At 40.2% G+C, this 18,144-nt stretch overlaps 1 protein-coding gene across 1 annotated transcript in view; it reads left to right on the top strand.

Moving 5' to 3' along the window:
* The first annotated feature begins 1,487 nt into the window (after positions 1–1,487).
* LOC142150200 (tetraspanin-11-like) overlaps positions 1,488–18,144 on the top strand; it is a 33,197-nt gene continuing 16,540 nt past the window's right edge. Inside the window, exon 1 of the mRNA XM_075205408.1 lies at positions 1,488–1,673. Within this exon, the coding sequence (XP_075061509.1) occupies positions 1,524–1,673 (150 nt within the window). The 5' untranslated portion in view covers positions 1,488–1,523. The remainder of the gene's footprint in view (positions 1,674–18,144) is intronic.

The raw sequence follows: 18,144 nt of genomic DNA, 5'->3' as shown, positions 1-18,144 counted from the left end.
CGCTCATCTCTATTTACGGGGCAGTGATTGTACTGACCAGCATGAAGTAAGCCTGATCGTAATGACCAGTGTGTAGAAAACAGGGATAGGAAAGTAGGCCTAGAGGAACAGAGGGTGGTGGAATAGTAGAAGTAGAACACAAGGAAAGAGGGCCCTGCTCGTGTTTATAACCTAAAGGGAAAGGGGGAGACACATATAACGTGGTATCGATTGGGGGACTTTGGGTGAAAGCTGAGACAAGAGAGTTAGGAGGAAGGCTGATAGGCTTGAATAAAGTCTTAAGTCTCTAAAGCGGCGTGGGAGATCGTTCCACAGCTGGAGAGCAGCCCGAGCAAAGTCCTGGAGGCGGGAATGGGAAGAGGTCATCAGTGAAGTAGTGAGGCGGCAATCAATGGCAGAGTGGAGGGGACAGCGAGGAGTGTAGGAAGAGATGAGGTTGAAGATGTAGGGGGTGGGATTGATTGAGAGCTTTGAAGGTGAGGAGCTTAAATTTAATTCTATAGGCCACTGGGAGCCAATTTAGGGACTGGTGGAGGGGGCAGCAAGATAAAGCGACGAGAGAGAAAAATGAGACGGGCAGCAGCATTGAGGATAGACCTAAGAGTGACAAGGTGAGGCTCAGGTAGGCCAGAGAGAAGGAGGTTACAGTAATCAAGGAGAGAGATCACAAAAGAGTGAATATAAGTTTTGGTGGCTTCTATGGTGAGAAAGGGGCATATCTTGGATATATTCTGGAGGTGGAAGGAGCAGGATATCGATAGGGTCAGAATGTGAGGTTTGAAGGAGAAGGAGGAACCAAGGAATGAGACTTGAGTGACATGAGGGTATGATTATTAACAGAAATAGAGGGGGGGTGGGAGAGCCCTGGAAGGGGGGAAGACGATTAATTCAGTCTTGGAAATATTGAGTTTAAGAAAGCGTTGGGACATCCAAGATGAGATGGCCGAGAGGCAGCAGGAGACACGAGGCATAAGGGAAGGGGAGAGGTCATGAGAGGAAAGATAAATTTGGGTATCATCAGCATAGAGGTGGTACTAGAGCCCAAGGAAGCGGATGAGGTCACCAAGCCAGGAGGTGTAGAGGGAGGAAAGCAGGGGTCCAAGACCAGAACTTTGGGGAACTCCGAGAGGTAAAGGAAGAGGGGGGGATGTAGGGTCACGTGTAGAGGCTGAACAGGAGCTGTTTGTGAGGTAAGAGGAAAACCAGGAGAGGACAATATTACAGAGACCTATGAGAGTTTGAAAAAGCAGTGAGTGGTCAACGGTATCAAAGGCAGCAGAGACGTCGAGAAGTATATGAAGGAAGCAGTGTCCTTTAGATTTAGCGAAGAGGAGGAAATTAGTGACCTCAGTGAGGGCAGTTTTGTGTGTTTTTCAGGTTTGCATGAGCCGCATCTGTGTGAACACGCCTTTAGTGAATATGGCCTGTGTTTGTATGCCACTTCCCTCCATCATCTCACCTCTTTATTTTCTCTTACACAGATCGCTGGTGCTGCTGTCATTGCAATAGGCCTATGGACCTTAATGGAGAAAAGCAGTTACATTGCTTTCCTGGCAAACAGTACTCTTCTGGTATCAGCGTACATTCTGCTTTTTGCTGGAGGTGTAGTCATGGTTACAGGTTTCCTGGGCTGCTGCGCAATGATTCGAGAACACAAAACCTGCCTCCTTTTGGTAAGTATTAGAATCATCCACAAGGGGGAGACAAGAGCAATGGATGTTATGCATTTGCAGGTAACGTGCTTTATTGGCTGAATGATAGAAATTAGCGCTAACATTTACATGGCTGGACAGAATGGATTGAAAATAAATAAATAGCCGCAAATTACTTTGTCAATGCATAAATATACCAATATGATATTTTATTGCCTCCTGTATTATACACAATGAAATAGACTGCATAGCAGTGTTATAAATCAGATGTAATATTTGTAATTACGACATTCTTTAAGAAAAATGGCAATATCATTGATGTTTCAGAACAAAATCTTACCTTCTAATTATCATCAGTTATTTTGTTTATTTTCACTCATGTTTGTATTTTGTATCACTTTGTATTGTAGAAGCATTGACAAATGTATGCAAAACATAATTGATTACTTTTCTGGACCTCTCCGCCCCAAAGAACAAGTGGGGGGCGGTGGAACGTGACAACGCGATTTGCATCATGATGTCTCCGCTTACTGTGCAAAAAGATCGGGCTGGATCCAGGAGGGAGTCTGGGAGAGTAGTCAAGTATGATGTAATAGTTCTTACTTGCCTTCTTTCTCAAAGCTCTTTCCGGGAGAGGGGCGTGACTGGAGGGTGGGAGGGGGCGGGGCGTGGTCAAATGTGTCATTTTGTCCCCACCCCCTGTGACGAAAATGCAGTTTTGTCGCGGGGGCGGGGTCAAAATGACGCGATTCACCGCAAATTGCGTCATTTTGGGGTGGCAGTAGCGGGATGTGGGAGATTTGCCAGCTCTCCCGGGAGTCCGTGAGGCCGACCCGAATTCCGGGAGTCTCCCGGACATTCCGGGAGAGTTGGCAAGTATGTAATAGTTCCTATACCTTGACTGATGTAGTGATAATTCACATTGCATTTACGTTTACTGTGCAGCCAAGTGAATGCTATTGTTCTCTGATATCAGCCATATCAGACTGAGAAGAGGCAGTCTTCAGTTAGATCACTGGCAGGAAGTCTGTTGTGTGTAGAAAAATATCTTCCCCCATAATCACAACTTTCTCTGATATATATTTAGTTCTGATAATCTCCTAGAACCTTAACACAAATATTTGTGAATATTATTAGTAGCTATTTTATAGAAAATAACTTTTGTTTTAAGATTAGTCGTCCTATAACATTCCTACAACTTACTGGCCTAAATTGGAGGTTTGATCCAAATGTATATCTGACATGCTATGTACAGTATGATACATATGGACTCTGCAGTTGATTTCATTAGAGAAATGAAAGTAAGGTGTCATTGTTACTATTACTGTCTATGATCCTTTTACTGCAGAGCAGGGGCCAGCTGTACTTAATTCTCACACCAACCCTAAGTAAAGAGACCTACCCCGGCCTACAGACCTACCCCGGCTTACAGACCTACCCCGGCTTACAGAGATTAATGGGATGTTAGTGAACCGGGTGTCATTTGGTTCTGGGTTTTCCTCTCAGACCTCTATAGGGGAAAGATACATCATTTGTCTGCACTGACAAGTCTATGAGCCATGACTGGTTCTGCAGGACGTTATTTTAACTGAAAACTGTGTCACTGAAGCTGTAAATGTATCAGGCAGCTGGCCCCATATTACAGCATGTGTATAGGACCCATCTATAATGAAGCCAGATGACACCATGGAGTGATATGTGGGGTCGTCAGATGCAGAGTCACATGTAAAATGTCACAACTACAGTGAGGCTCAGTGATTACTGTTTATGGGATTTACCTGCATTACTACTGATGGCATATTACTGGGCACTACTAGTGATGGCATATTACTGGGCATTACTAGTGATGGCATATTACTGGGCACTACTAGTGATGGCATATTACTGGGCATTACTAGTAATGGCATATTACTGGGCATAACTACTAATAGCATATTACTGGGCATTACTACTGATGGCATATTACTGGGCATTACTAGTGATGGCATATTAATGGAAATTACTAGTGATGGCATATTACTGGGTATAACTACTAATGGCATATTACTGGGCATTACTAGTGATGGCATATTACTGGGTATAACTACTAATGGCATATTACTGGGCATTACTAGTGATGGCATATTAATGGAAATTACTAGTGATGGCATATTACTGGGTATAACTACTAATGGCATATTACTGGGCATTACTAGTGATGGCATATTACTGGGCATTACTACTGATGGCATATTACTGGGCATTACTAGTGATGGCATTTTACTGGGCATAACTACTAATAGCATATTACTGGGCATTACTACTGATGGCATGTTACTGGGCATTACTAATGATGGCATATTACTGGGATCTGCGTGCAGTATAGATGATGTGACTTCATGGATCTATATGAAGTTATTGGTCTGTGCAGTCGTCTGCCCCTGATTTTCCCCACCCATAATCTGGATGACAACGTTGTCAATTAATTCTGCACTGTGGTGTGGTTGGAGTACAATAGGAGACAAGTCTAGGTGAAACAAAAATGACAGGGGAATTCTGAGCAGAACAGAAATGATATGGAGAATTCCACAAGGAACACTAAATGCCAAATTCCACAGAACAACATGCAATTTTCCACATCAAGGAGAACATTCCGCATTTTTTTAAATAAACAAATAAATGAACAAATCTACCTGGATAATAGACTGTCTGATTTCCTCTTTAATGACTGCTTTCTATGTATATCAATGACATAAAAAGTAGATATCTGTATTTTCAAACTAAAGACGATTCAGAAAGTATCCAAGTCTAAAAAATGTTTTATTCTTAAGCCAAATATGTTGTGTGCAAGTCTAATTATAATGTGCACACAGACTATTACAGTGACAAATGCTTGTACCTTGAATTCACTATAGTCCACAAATGGGTACTGTCAGCACTCTTTGTTTATTACAGGGTGATCTTAAATATCCTCAGCACATTTATATGACACATCTAATCTTGGAGCCTCGCAGAGTTCTAGCGCCTATACTGACCCAGAAGTGAGGGCTTCTATTATTAAAGCAAGATAAATATTTGTGATAGATTTGTTGTACATAAGATTTTAAAAAACAATCACTCAATACTTCTCAGCTGGTGTTTTCTTTATAAACATGTTTTGATGTAGAGAAATGGAAGGAATATTGTGTATTAAACATTAGTATCTGTTACATTCTATTTTTTTGATCTGTGTAAGAAAAAGAAAGAAAATAAAATAAAACATTCTTTTGTTTGTAATGAAACAGAAATACTGCAAATCCTAAAAGTTTGCTGTACCTCTCTTCTTTATAGAGTGTACTTACCTTCCAGATGGCTGTTGTAGGCAACATTCTATCAACTGAAGTTACTATTCAGTAGAACATGTCATTTATTTTTGCATACCTGTACTGTACCGGGGAATGGTTTAAATGTTTTTGACGGTACAGACATCTATTAGTGATAAATTGCAGTGTGAAACCTGAAAATATGTTGTTTTTGTGGTTATTATTTGTGGTGGGGATCATCTTTAGTTCAAGAAAAAAATCATAAAATTGTTTTTGAAAGTATTTTTAGCAAAAATAACAAAAATATTCAGTTATTATTAGAAGGCCAATCTGCTTAACAGTGAAAACAATTGTACTTTTACTTGTGTTCTCCCTTTTTGCATTCACGTAAGCACTAGATCAGGGGCCAGAGACACATTATAGTTAACCAAGAAATATATATTTATTCAAAAAGAATAAAAATTGGCACTTCTGCGAGACTTCAATACGAAATTGTTAATAAATCAGATGAATTCTCAAAACAAAATAAATTATTAAAAAAAGGCACTTTAGAAAAAACTTGGTACTGGTGACTGCAGCTTTTCTGCAATTTTGTCGTGTGACAATCCCTAAAGAAATTGGAACAATATAGACAGTTAAGAACAGCGCAAAATCTCCTATAGCAAGTAAATCATACCACCACAGATTTAACAATCCACATATAGCAATTTAATCAATGTAAAATACATGCAAAAGATATATACACAATAATAAAAAATAATTAAAAATACTTAAAAAACAATAAAAAAAAGTCCAATTTATTCCAATTAGGAACCAGTTGTGCTATTCAATAGTATCATTGGATCTACAGTGCACTAGTAGAACATAGTCATCTTGTAAGTAACAATCCTTGAAATAAATATTTCACGTTCAGGATTCGAACTATCAACCTTTAGGTCTCTAAACCATTCACTAAACCACTATGTTGTTATGCAATCAAATGGTGATTGAAAGAATTGAGAGGACTATTCCAAACTAACAATGCTAACAATGGAATCCACTTTGTGATTCCACTTTAAACAGGAACTAAAGTTAGTAAAGCTAAATTCAGCTGCTCCGTGACTTAAGGAGAGGTATGTACAGTTATGGCCAAAGGATTTGAGAATGACACCAGTATTTGATTTCACAAAGTTTGCTGCTTCAGTGTATTTAGACCTTTTTGTCAGATGTTGCTATGGTATACTGAAGTAAAATTACAAGCATTTCATAAGTGGCAAAGGTTTTTATTGACAATTACAATACAAGTTTATACAAAGAGTCAATATTTGCAGTGTTGACCCTTCTTTTTGAAGACCTCTGCAATTCGCCCTGGCATGCTGTCAATCAATTTCTGGGCCACATACTGACTGATGGCCGCCCATTCTTGCCTAGTCAATGCTTGGAATTTGTCAGAATTTGTGGGTTTTTGTTTGTCCATCCGCCTCTTGAGGATTGACCACAAGTTCTCAATGGGATTAAGGCCTGTGAAGTTTCCTAGCCATGGACTCAAAATTTAGATGTTTTGATCCCCGAACCACTTAGTTATCACTTTTGCCTTATGGCAAGGTGCTCCATCATGCTGGAAAAGACATTGTTCATCACCAAACTGTTCTTGGATGGTTGGGAGAAGTTGATCTTGAAGGATGTTTTGGTACCATTCTTTATTCATGGCTGTGCTCTTAGGCAAAATTGTGAGTGAGCCAACTCCCTTGGCTAAAGAAGCAACCCCAAACCTGAATGGTCTCAGGATGCTTTACTGTTGGCATGACACAGGACTGATGGTAGCGCTCACCTTTCCTTCTCTGGACAAGCGTTTTTACAGATGCCCCAAACAATTTGAAAGGGGATTCATCAGAGAGTCCTCAGCTGTCCAATCCCTGTATCTTTTCAAGAATAATCAATCTGTCCCTGATGTTTTTCCTGGAGAGAAGTGGCTTCTTTTCTGGCCTTCTTGACATCAGGTCATCCTCCAAAAGCCCTCTTCTCACTGTGCGTGCAGATGCACTCACACCTGCCTGCTGCCATTCCTGAGCAAGCTCTGCACTGGTGGTGCCCCAGTCCCGCAGCTGAATCAACTTTAGAAGACAGTCCTGGCACTTGATGGACGTACTTGGGCGACCTGAAGCCTTCTTCCCAAATATTGAACCTCTCTCCGTGAAGTTCTTGATGATCTGATAAATGGTTGATTTAGGTGCAATCTTACTAGCAGCAATAATCTTGCCTGTGAAGCCCTTTTTGTGCAAAGCAATGATGACAGCACATGTTTCCTTGCAGGTAACCATGATTAAAAGAGGAAGAACAATGATTTCAAGCACCACCCTCCTTTTAAAGCTTCTAGTCTGTTATTCTAACTCAATCAGCATGACAGAGTGATGTCCAGTCTTGTCCTCGTCAACACTCTCACCTGTGTTAATGAGAGAATCACTGACCTGATGTCAATTGGTTCTTTTGTGGCAGGGCTGAAATGCAGTAGAAATGTTGTTTTTGGGATCGAGTTTATTGTCATGACAAAGAGGGACTTTGAAATTAATTGCAATTCATCTGATCACTCTTCATGTCATTCTGGAGTGTATGCAAATTGCCTTCATAAAAACTAAGGAAGCAGACTTTCTGAAAAGCAATACTTGTGTCATTCTCAAAACTTTTAGCCATGACTGTATATAGAGCTTGACACAGCTATGTTGGCAGTTGTGCTCTCCGTCGGCTACAGACACATCCGTTCACTCTTGATAATTTGCACACAGTCTCCAAAGTACAACAGTATATTTACTCACAGTAGATATCTGTTCCCAAGTGGAAAAAAGAAAAAGTACCGGATTCACTCCTTCAGATGTTGGTGTTTCTCCTCAAACACTGATTTCATCAAGATGAAATGACAGGTTTTGTGAAGAAATGCATAAGATTGTCTACCATTAGGACTAATGTGCATTTTAGATGAGTAGAAACACCAACATCTGAAGAAGTTTATCTTTTTTCCACTTGGGAACTTAAATCTACTGTGAGTAAATATACTGTTGTACTTTGGAGACTGTTTGCAAATTATCAAGAATGAACGAAAATGTCTGTAGCCGATGGAGAGCACAACCGCCAACACAGCTGTGCCCAGTTCTATGTACATATCTCTCCTTAAATCACGGAGCAGCTGAGTTCAGCTTTACTAACTTTAGTTCCCGTTTAGAGTGGAATTGCCAAGTGGATCCCATTGTTAACATCATTAGTTTGGAATACTCCTCTCAATCCATTTGATCAGCATTTCATTTCATAACAACGTAGCGGATTAGTGAAAGATTTAGAGACCTAAAGGTTGATAGTTCGAATCCTGAACGTGATATATTTATTTCAAGGATTATTACAATTTACAAGATATCTATGTTCTACTGGTGCAGTGTAGATCCAAAAATACTATTGAATAGCACATCGGGTTCCTAATTGGAATACATTTTTATTGGTTTTTAAGTGTTTTTAATTATGTCTTATTATTGTGTATATATCTGTTGCATGTATTTTACATTAATTACATTGCTATATATAGATTGATAAATCTGTGGTGGTAGGATTTACTTGCTATAGGAGATTTGCGCTCTTCTTAACTGTCTGTATTGTTTCATACATTATACTTGAAGAGAAATATTCTTTTACAATGTTAATAATCTAAACAGTTTCTTAGCTTTATAATTCTTAATAATGTGTGATCCTGTGTGAATTGTATTCAGGTGATGTTAGATGAGGACCAGCCCACCTGTCAGTGATGTTAGATGAGGACCAGCCCACCAGTCAGTGATGTTAGCATCTAATAGTAAAATAATCTTTTTGTCTGTAGATCTGGATCTGGAATTTTAAATCCAACGAGATGTTAATTAGTCTAGAGGGGGTATAAAATATATAGAGATGAGCGCACTCGGATTTATGAAATCCGAGCCCACCCGAACGTTGCCGATCCGAGACAGATCCGGGTATTGGCGCCAAATTCAAATCTGAAACTGAGGCTCTGACTCATAATCCCGCTGTCGGATCTCGCGATACTCGGATCCTATAAATTCCCCGCTAGTCGCCGCCATCTTCACTCGGGCATTGATCAGGGTAGAGGGAGGGTGTGTTAGGTGGTCCTCTGTCCTGCTATATCTCGTGCTGTTCAGTTCAGTGCTGTGCTGTGCTGTGCTCAGTCCAGTGGTGCTGTGTCCTGTGCTCTGTCCTTCTGAGGTCAGTGGTGCTGCTGGGTCCTGTGCTGTGTCCTGTTCAGTCCAGTGGTGCTGTGTCCTGTGCTCTGTGCTTCTAAGGGCATAGTTATTTCCCCAATATTCCCCTGTGTTTAAAAAAATAAAAAAAAGTTATTTAAAAAAATGCCAAAAACTAATTACATTTTTTTTTAATTACCACAAAATTTGCACAACCAATCCTGCAGTATAAGCCCATTGGTACTGCAATATTACCAAGTTCACACATTCAGCAGTAAAAGTCCAGTGGTACTGCAATATTACAAAGTTCACACATTCTGCAGTATCAGTCCAGTGGTGCTGTGTCCTGTGCTCTGTCCTGCTGAGTTCCGTAGTGCTGCTGGGTCCTGTGCTGTGTCCTGTTCAGTCCAGGAGTGCTGTGTCCTGTGCTCTGTGCTTCTAAGGGCATAGTTATTTCCCCATTATTCCCAAGTTTTTAAAAAATAAAAAAAAAGTTATAAAAAAAATAAAAATAATTTTTTTTTTAAAAAAATAATTATAACCAAATTTGCAAAACCAATCCAGCAGTATAAGCCCATTGGTACTGCAATATTACCAAGTTCACACATTCAGCAGTAAAAGTCCAGTGGTACTGCAATATTACAAAGTTCACACATTCTGCAGTATCAGTCCAGTGGTGCTGTGTCCTGTGCTCTGTCCTGCTGAGTTCCGTAGTGCTGCTGGGTCCTGTGCTGTGTCCTGTTCAGTCCAGGAGTGCTGTGTCCTGTGCTCTGTGCTTCTAAGGGCATAGTTATTTCCCCATTATTCCCAAGTTTTTAAAAAAAAAAAAAAAAGTTATAAAAAAAATAAAAATAAAAATTTTTTTAAAAAAATAATTATAACCAAATTTGCAAAACCAATCCAGCAGTATAAGCCCATTGGTACTGCAATATTACCAAGTTCACACATTCAGCAGTAAAAGTCCAGTGGTACTGCAATATTACAAAGTTCACACATTCTGCAGTATCAGTCCAGTGGTGCTGTGTCCTGTGCTCTGTCCTGCTGAGTTCAGTAGTGCTGCTGGGTCCTGTGCTGTGTCCTGTTCAGTCCAGGAGTGCTGTGTCCTGTGCTCTGTGCTTCTAAGGGCATAGTTATTTCCCCATTATTCCCAAGTTTTTAAAAAATAAGAAAAAAGTTATAAAAAAAATAAAAATAAAAAATTTTAAAAAAAAATAATTATAACCAAATTTGCAAAACCAATCCAGCAGTATAAGCCCATTGGTACTGCAATATTACCAAGTTCACACATTCAGCAGTAAAAGTCCAGTGGTACTGCAATATTACAGAGTTCACACATTCTGCAGTATCAGTCCAGTGGTGCTGTGTCCTGTGCTCTGTCCTGCTGAGTTCAGTAGTGCTGCTGGGTCCTGTGCTGTGTCCTGTTCAGTCCAGGAGTGCTGTGTCCTGTGCTCTGTGCTTCTAAGGGCATAGTTATTTCCCCATTATTCCCAAGTTTTTAAAAAATAAAAAAAAAGTTATAAAAAAAATAAAAATAAAATTTTTTAAAAAAAAATAATTATAACCAAATTTGCAAAACCAATCCAGCAGTATAAGCACATTGGTACTGCAATATTACCAAGTTCACACATTCAGCAGTAAAAGTCCAGTGGTACTGCAATATTACAAAGTTCACACATTCTGCAGTATCAGTCCAGTGGTGCTGTGTCCTGTGCTCTGTCCTGCTGAGTTCAGTAGTGCTGCTGGGTCCTGTGCTGTGTCCTGTTCAGTTCAGTGGTGCTGTGTCCTGTGCTCTGTGCTTCTAAGGGCATAGTTATTTCCCCATTATTCCCAAGTTTTGAAAAAAAAAAAGTTCCTCCTAATGCTGAAGCTGCTGCCACTAGTCATGACATAGACGATGAAATGCCATCAACGTCGTCTGGCAAGCCCGATGCCCAATCTCCTAGTACAGGGCATGTAAAATCCAAAAAGCCCAAGTTCTCAAGAAATAGCAAAAAGAGAAACTTAAAATCAGCTGAGGAGAAACGTAAAGTTGGCAATATGCCATTTACGACACGTAGTGGCAAGGAACGGCTTAGGCCCTGGCCCGTGTTCATGACTAGTGGTCCAGCTTCACCCAAGGATCCAAGCCCTCCTCCTCCCCCCCCCTACAAAAAAAATCAAGAGAGTTATGCTGTCAGCAACAACAACAAAACAGCAAAGAACTCTGCCTTCTAAACAGATGACATCACAAATCCCCAAGGCGAGTCCAAGGGTGTTGTTGGTTGTGAACCCTGACCTTCCCATCACTGTACGGGAAGAGGTGACTCCATCCAGCATTTGCAGCACGCCCTCTACATATGCTGGAAGGATCACCCACAGTCCAGTTACAGATTTGGCTAATAAAGGTGTGAATGTTGTACACCGGGAGGAGGATATTGATGTAGCTGGCGCTGAGGAGGATGTTGATGATTATGATGCAGACAGATACCAAATTGCCTTTCTCAATTTCTATTTATATTCTAGATTATATAACGGCTGAATAGTTTTCTGTTTTACTCCTAGTGGAGAGGGGATCTGATGCAGACAGATACCAAACTGCCTTTGTCCATTTCTTTGTATATTTGAATTTCTAGTTGTACAGTCTATGCAGGCTGCTTTATTTATATTTAAGGGCGGGGGGGCATAGATAGCCACCAAAGTAACGTGGTCCATTTAATTACACTTTCTAGCTCCACAGTCTGTTCAGCCTGCTTTTTTTATCTTCAAAGTATTTATATTTACAAGCCTTGCTATCTAAATTAACTAGAGGTAGTGACATGGTAGAACTCCAAAAGGCAGTTTGGAAGCCCCTGTACAAACTGCCTCTATTTTTTAACTGCGTTGTCCCCCCTCCAGTGTGTACTCGGAAAGAGTTTTTAGTGCAGCTGGGAACCTGGTCAGTGAGTGGCGAAGGAGGTTGCTTCCTCACAACGTTGAAAAAATGATGTTTATAAAAATGAATAATCAATTCCTCAATGAAGTACAGCACTGCCCTCCAGACAGTACAGAGGGACCTGTGTTTGTGGAGTCCAGCGGGGACGAATTGATAATGTATGAGGAGGAGGAAGTACATACTGTAGGGGGAACGGAATCAGAGGTTGAGGATGAGGACGACATCTTTCCTCAGTAGAGCCTGTTTAGTTTGTACAGGGAGAGATGAATTATTTTATTGGTGTGGGGGCCCAAACAAACCAATCATTTCAGCCACAGTTGTTTGGTAGGCCCTGTCGCTGAAATGATTGGTTTGTTAAAGTGTGCATGTCCTATTTCAACAACATAAGGGTGGGTGGGAGGGCCCAAGGACAATTCCATCTTGGAACTTTTTTTTTTGCATAATATGACCAATCAACAGTCGTTTGCCATGTTCAAAAAGTAAAACCAAATTTAAACAAATTCAGGAAATTAAACCAAAAGTAAAATGCCCTGTCATAATTTAAAACAAGAGGGATTGACGTGCTCTAGAACTACTGTATTGTTGTTTATATTTTATAAACACTACACTTGAAAGCTTGAGTCTTTCAATGAAAAAGTAACTCTCCATTGCACGAATATTTGCAACAGGAACAATTTTAGGGTTAAGAAAGTCAACTAATAACACTTCGACGCTGTCTGTCTTTATAAACACTACACTTGGAAGTTGGAGGAGGTATTGTGGCCCCGGCACCAAATTTACTACTGGGGCCACTCCACTGTGCAGTCCATATTTAGGTGTATCAGATATTAAACAACGGTGACAGTTGATGCCCAATTTTTTAATTATATTGTTGGCGCTGTAAAAAATTGTGTTCCGGGCACACCACACTACGCAGTCCATACCCTTTTTTGGTGGAATTCTGACCCGTGGAGGGTTTTTTAATTATATTGTGGCCTCGGTACCAAATTGTGTACCGGGGCCACCACACTACGCAGTCAATATAGATAGATGTGTATCATAGATAAAGTACATTCAGTGTTGTGGGGCAAATTGAAAAAATATTCAAAATGCACTGACATTATCAAAAACAAGAGGTTTTCACACGCTGAAACTCCAACATGTATATGATGGAGAGGATGGAGGAGCAGCCATATGTGCAGTGTAATGCAGACCTGTTGAAGGTTTTTTATATATTTTAATGTGGTGCCCAGTGCCCACTACTCTACGCAGTCCAGATACTACTTTTGGGTGTAATTCTGACCTGTTGAAGGTTTTCTATATATTATATTGTGGTGGCCAGTGGTCAGTCCTCTACGCAGTCCAGATACTATTTTTGGGTGTAATGCGGACCTGTTGAAGGTTTTCTATATATTATATTGTAGTGGCCAGTGGCCAGTCCTCTACGCAGTCCAGATACTATTTTTGGGTGTAATTCAGACCTGTTGAAGGTTTTCTATATATTATATTGTGGTGGCCAGTGGCCAGTCCTCTACGCAGTCCAGATACTATTTTTGGGTGTAATTCAGACCAGTTGAGGGGTTTTTAGTTGTATTGTGGGGAACACTCCTCTACGCAGTCCAGAAAGATACCTCGTTGCAACGTTTTGTACTAAAAAAAAAAAATTATTGTGAGGTGTTAGGTGTTCAGAATAGCCTTTAAATTAGTGGAGATTATTGTTATTGGATGTTATTGAGGTTAATAATAGCGTAGGAGTGAAAATAAGCCCAAAAACTTGATTTTTACACTTTTTAGTTTTTTTTCAAAAAAAATCTGAATCCAAAACCTTAAATCCGAACCAAAACGTTTCGGCAGGTGTTTTTCAAAACAAATCCGAACCCAAAACATCGAGAAAATCCGGATCCAAAACACAAAACACGAGACCTCAAAAGTCGCCGGTGCACATCCCTAAAAATATACCACCCAAAAAGCATCTTCCTTTTTCACCGCTGTCTCAGTCCTTGACTCATTTAGTGGTTTTAATCTAGGTGACTTTGCGGGCATACCTCCAGACTTAGACAGGACAGTTGGGAGACATGGCACTGACCAAGCCCCCATAATTTTATTTCCCGCAAACCATCTGCCAATACGACCCTGGGCACTTGTTACTATGTTCATCGTCCTTTGGCACGAATACATGAATCCTCTCTGTCTAGACACAAGATAGGACATAAGCTATTTTTTTTATCTAACCCTGACACATGTTTTGCATAAAAGTAGATATTTCCCTTCAAACTCACTAACACCAAATTCCTCAGTAGGTTAAAGACTTTGGGTAATGATGAGGACAAGTTATTAATTGGCCATAACCATGCTCGTATTGTTGCAATAAAAACATACTCTCCTATTTTGGAACCTTTGCCCCATATTTCTACCACCATCTATTGGAAGCGTATCTGTGACATACAGTAGGTGCCCTGTATACTGATGCCCTCAATGATGCCAACTTGTCGTCGGGTAGCCTGCACTTCATCTATGGAGTCACTGGAGTTTATATTCCCATCGTCAAACTGGCATATTCCATTTTATCCTGGTAAGGGGACCCCAAATTACTCTGCCAGCTCCTCCATGGGTTTGGGAGATGAGTGGTATCCAGTACGTGCACACAGCTGGATCAGTTATTGCCACAGAGTTGAGTACAAATAAAAAGGATTTACCATTGGGGAGGGGGGTCCTAAATAGTTGATCTGGAAATCTTCCTTTAACATTGAACATTCCGACAGAACTCAGTGATACATGTTGTGCAGAGTTATATATGTCAAACTGTTTGGTTTCCATAGTGTGGGGAATGTCGACTTTCTATAATAAGATGAGCATCTGCTGTACAGAAATGACATATTTAAATACTTTCAATACAATGTATTTATAGTTGCACAAATAGATCATTTGGAAAGAAAAAAAGTTTAAAGCCAAGATCATGTCACATTACAAATTTAAGTTCTGAAGAACAGATGACCTCGTAATCATTGATACAATAATACAACTTAAGTATATTTTGTGAACTTTCATCATCATCATCATCATTTATTTATATAGCGCCAGCAAATTCCGTAGCGCTTTACAATTGGGAACAAACATTAATAAAACAATACTGGGTAATACATACAGACAGAGAGGTAAGAGAACCCTGCTCGCAAGCTTACAATCTATGGCTCTTTAAAACCATAACTTCCTCCCTGCCACTGGCCCTGGATATAGTAACACATTTATTAGTGAGGAACAAAATAACGGTACGGGGAGGGCACCCATAGACATGTACATGCCGCCCCTTTTGTTTTGCTGCCGGAGGTGAGGTGCTCATCCTGCCTTATAGCAAAAAGTACCTTGAGCATTATAATAAAAATGTAAATGCCATCATAATAAACAGACAGCAGTGAGTTAAAAAAAAATGTTAATTTATGGTGACTTTAAAAGAATTAATATGAATGTAACATTTTTTATTAATTAATGTCAACAACACAGAGTTGAACGTGTTCTTTTCTCCACTGGATACAGAACAACCAGGTGTAATAAGTGCAGGTATTTAAAGGATTATCAGAGCCCCGCAAGCTATGCACTGTGAGCAGCCGGTGGGATTTCTTTATCCCGGTGGGACTCATTTGTGTAGGATTAGGAAGTGTAGACAAGTCTTAAGTATTCAGAGAGGGAATAAAAAAAATATTAAGAACAAAACATATTTTGCATTGTGTGTATAACACCTACAGGTAACGCAAAAGCCAATTCTGAGCACAAAGGCTGCTTGTACACCCTTGTGTTCCTATTGACTAGTTTAATACCCTGGTTTTATTCATAGAAATAAAGATTCTTCAACCACTAGAAATCTTGTGTTAAACAGATCTGTTAAACTTGTTGTACTGAAATGATGGCCAAGACTAGAAACCTATCTGGGATCCCCAACATTCATGTAAACTCTCTAGACAAACTGCTTTACTATTGAAAAAGTCTTTAAAAAATGCTCACAGTTTAAAATATAGGTATGAAACTATGGCACGTTACCAAGAAAAAACGTGGTCCTAGATATAATGGCGGGCTCAACTGGCATTATCGGAGCCTGTAGGCACACAGCCTTAAGCCCCACCCCATCCGCTAGACAAGTCATGTGATCAGGGGTGGGCCTGGGAGGCGGCTCTCTCCAGGCAGCACGTTTGAGGGCAGCAAAACAAAGGGAATAAATTAAACCATGGCAACTTTCTTGGTAGAAAAGTCTAAATGTGTGGTATTCACCTTGGCGGCATACTTGACTACTCTCTCGGAATGTTGATAATCCCTAATTTCAGAAAGTTCTCTGAGACCTCCTGGAGAGCAGGCCATCCACATCCTACTGAAGTAGGCGGAACATAGCCTTTAATGACAGGATTCATATCATTTTGGCCCAGTGGCATGATAATGCGTTTGCGGCATTCCACCTCGGTGATGAGGCCAAAATGACTCGATTTGCTGTGCCAGGCCTCCTGCACTTGCCACTTAACCTCTGTTCAGAGGTAATGCAATCATATATTTTTCAAGAGGGAGCTGTCTGCCCATTGAAGTGCAAAAAGCAGCACTTGACAGTGGTTGAACTGCCAACAATGCGGATGTGCAGCCGCTACCAGGGCTTAGAGTTGAGGGGGGCCAAGCCTTGCCAGTTCACTTACCCGAGGTCCCCACTCTGGTCTTCAGAAGAACAGAGCGGTGGATTCAGCAGGACGCTCCCCCAAAATTTTGCGACAGGGCCCTGCAATGCTATGTTCTGCTTCTGCCACTTGGTGTGGATAGGTGTCAAGCAGGAAACCCAATTTCCTTGTGCCCTGGTCGTTAATCGATAGACTAGTTCATTTTCTGCATTATGCTGTTGCTGTTTGTACAGCTTCACAGTTAATTCCGTTACGAATCTTGAAAGAAACTCTTACAACAACGGACCTTAAAATTAATTGATTTTCTAATTACTTAGAGAAAATATGAGTGACAATAATGTCTCTAAATTGAAGCTCTAATTATGTAAGATAAAATTCACATTAAAAGGAACATTGATTCCCCAGGAGTGTAAACTTATTGAAAACTTGAATAAATCCTCCATACTAATCTCATTGAGTCTTATCAAGGGGCTAGTTCCCCGGGCTGCGAGCAATCTGTTATCGGAAGGCTCTAATATAAGAAGCGGTTGTTGTGACAAACAATTCTTATAGAACAATTAACATATTAAAATAATAAAAAAAACAAGAAATTAGTTGTATAAGATTTTCCTCTGTTTTATTTGTTGGTTAGTATAATCCACAAAATTCTTATTTTATGTATCTAATAGATAAGATTAAAAATTAACAAAGAACTGGGGAAAAATAGAATTAAATTAGATGCAAAGAACTGTGCAACTTATGTTAACTATGAATGGTAAAAAAATGCAGGCCTAGTCGCTCAATGACGTTTCGTGATGCCTTAGGGCAATTTTTGTGGAGATACAGTAATTCTAATGAAAAGTGCACTGGTGTGAGAATCAAGATGGGGGTGTCTATGGGGTGGGTACAAATGTTCATCATTTGATGGGAGGAGCTGGACAGAATGGGGGGTTCCTTGCTGAATGAGGGTTAAGTGCATTTATGCACCTTATTTTGCACCCACGGGTAAAAGTGAGAGTATTTAGAATATATTTAAGGGGTGGAGAATGCGCATTTAAGATTGCTAAGTAAATTGGAATGTTATGGAGTGAACTAACAGGAAGGACGGCAAAGAAGGTGGTGGAAGGAGGTGAATCGACATGGAGGCTGCCAGTAACGTTGCAATGGATCTATATTAAGGGGCGAGTGACAGTATACAGTGTGTAATCTACTAAATATAAATCACAGGAAGAGGGCTGAGGCACTCTGAGGAAGATTAGGTGACTGTGCAGGACAGGAAGTACCATTATAAAGGAACCAGTCACCACAAATTTGGGAGGAATTGTGGGTTTTCTTATTTAGATATGCAGAGATTTTTTCCATAGATGCCAGGTACCAGATTTTATTAAGTAATTGCTGTCTAGAGGGAGGATGAGGATTTTTCCAATGCTTCACAACTAGACATCTGGCTGTGTTGAGGATCTGAATGGACAATTTGTCTCCATGTTTAAAAGGACC

The sequence above is a fragment of the Mixophyes fleayi genome, chromosome 4 (genome assembly GCF_038048845.1).
Source record: "Mixophyes fleayi isolate aMixFle1 chromosome 4, aMixFle1.hap1, whole genome shotgun sequence".
Classification (NCBI taxonomy): Eukaryota; Metazoa; Chordata; class Amphibia; order Anura; family Limnodynastidae; genus Mixophyes; species Mixophyes fleayi.
This window is presented reverse-complemented; position numbering and strand designations above follow the sequence as displayed.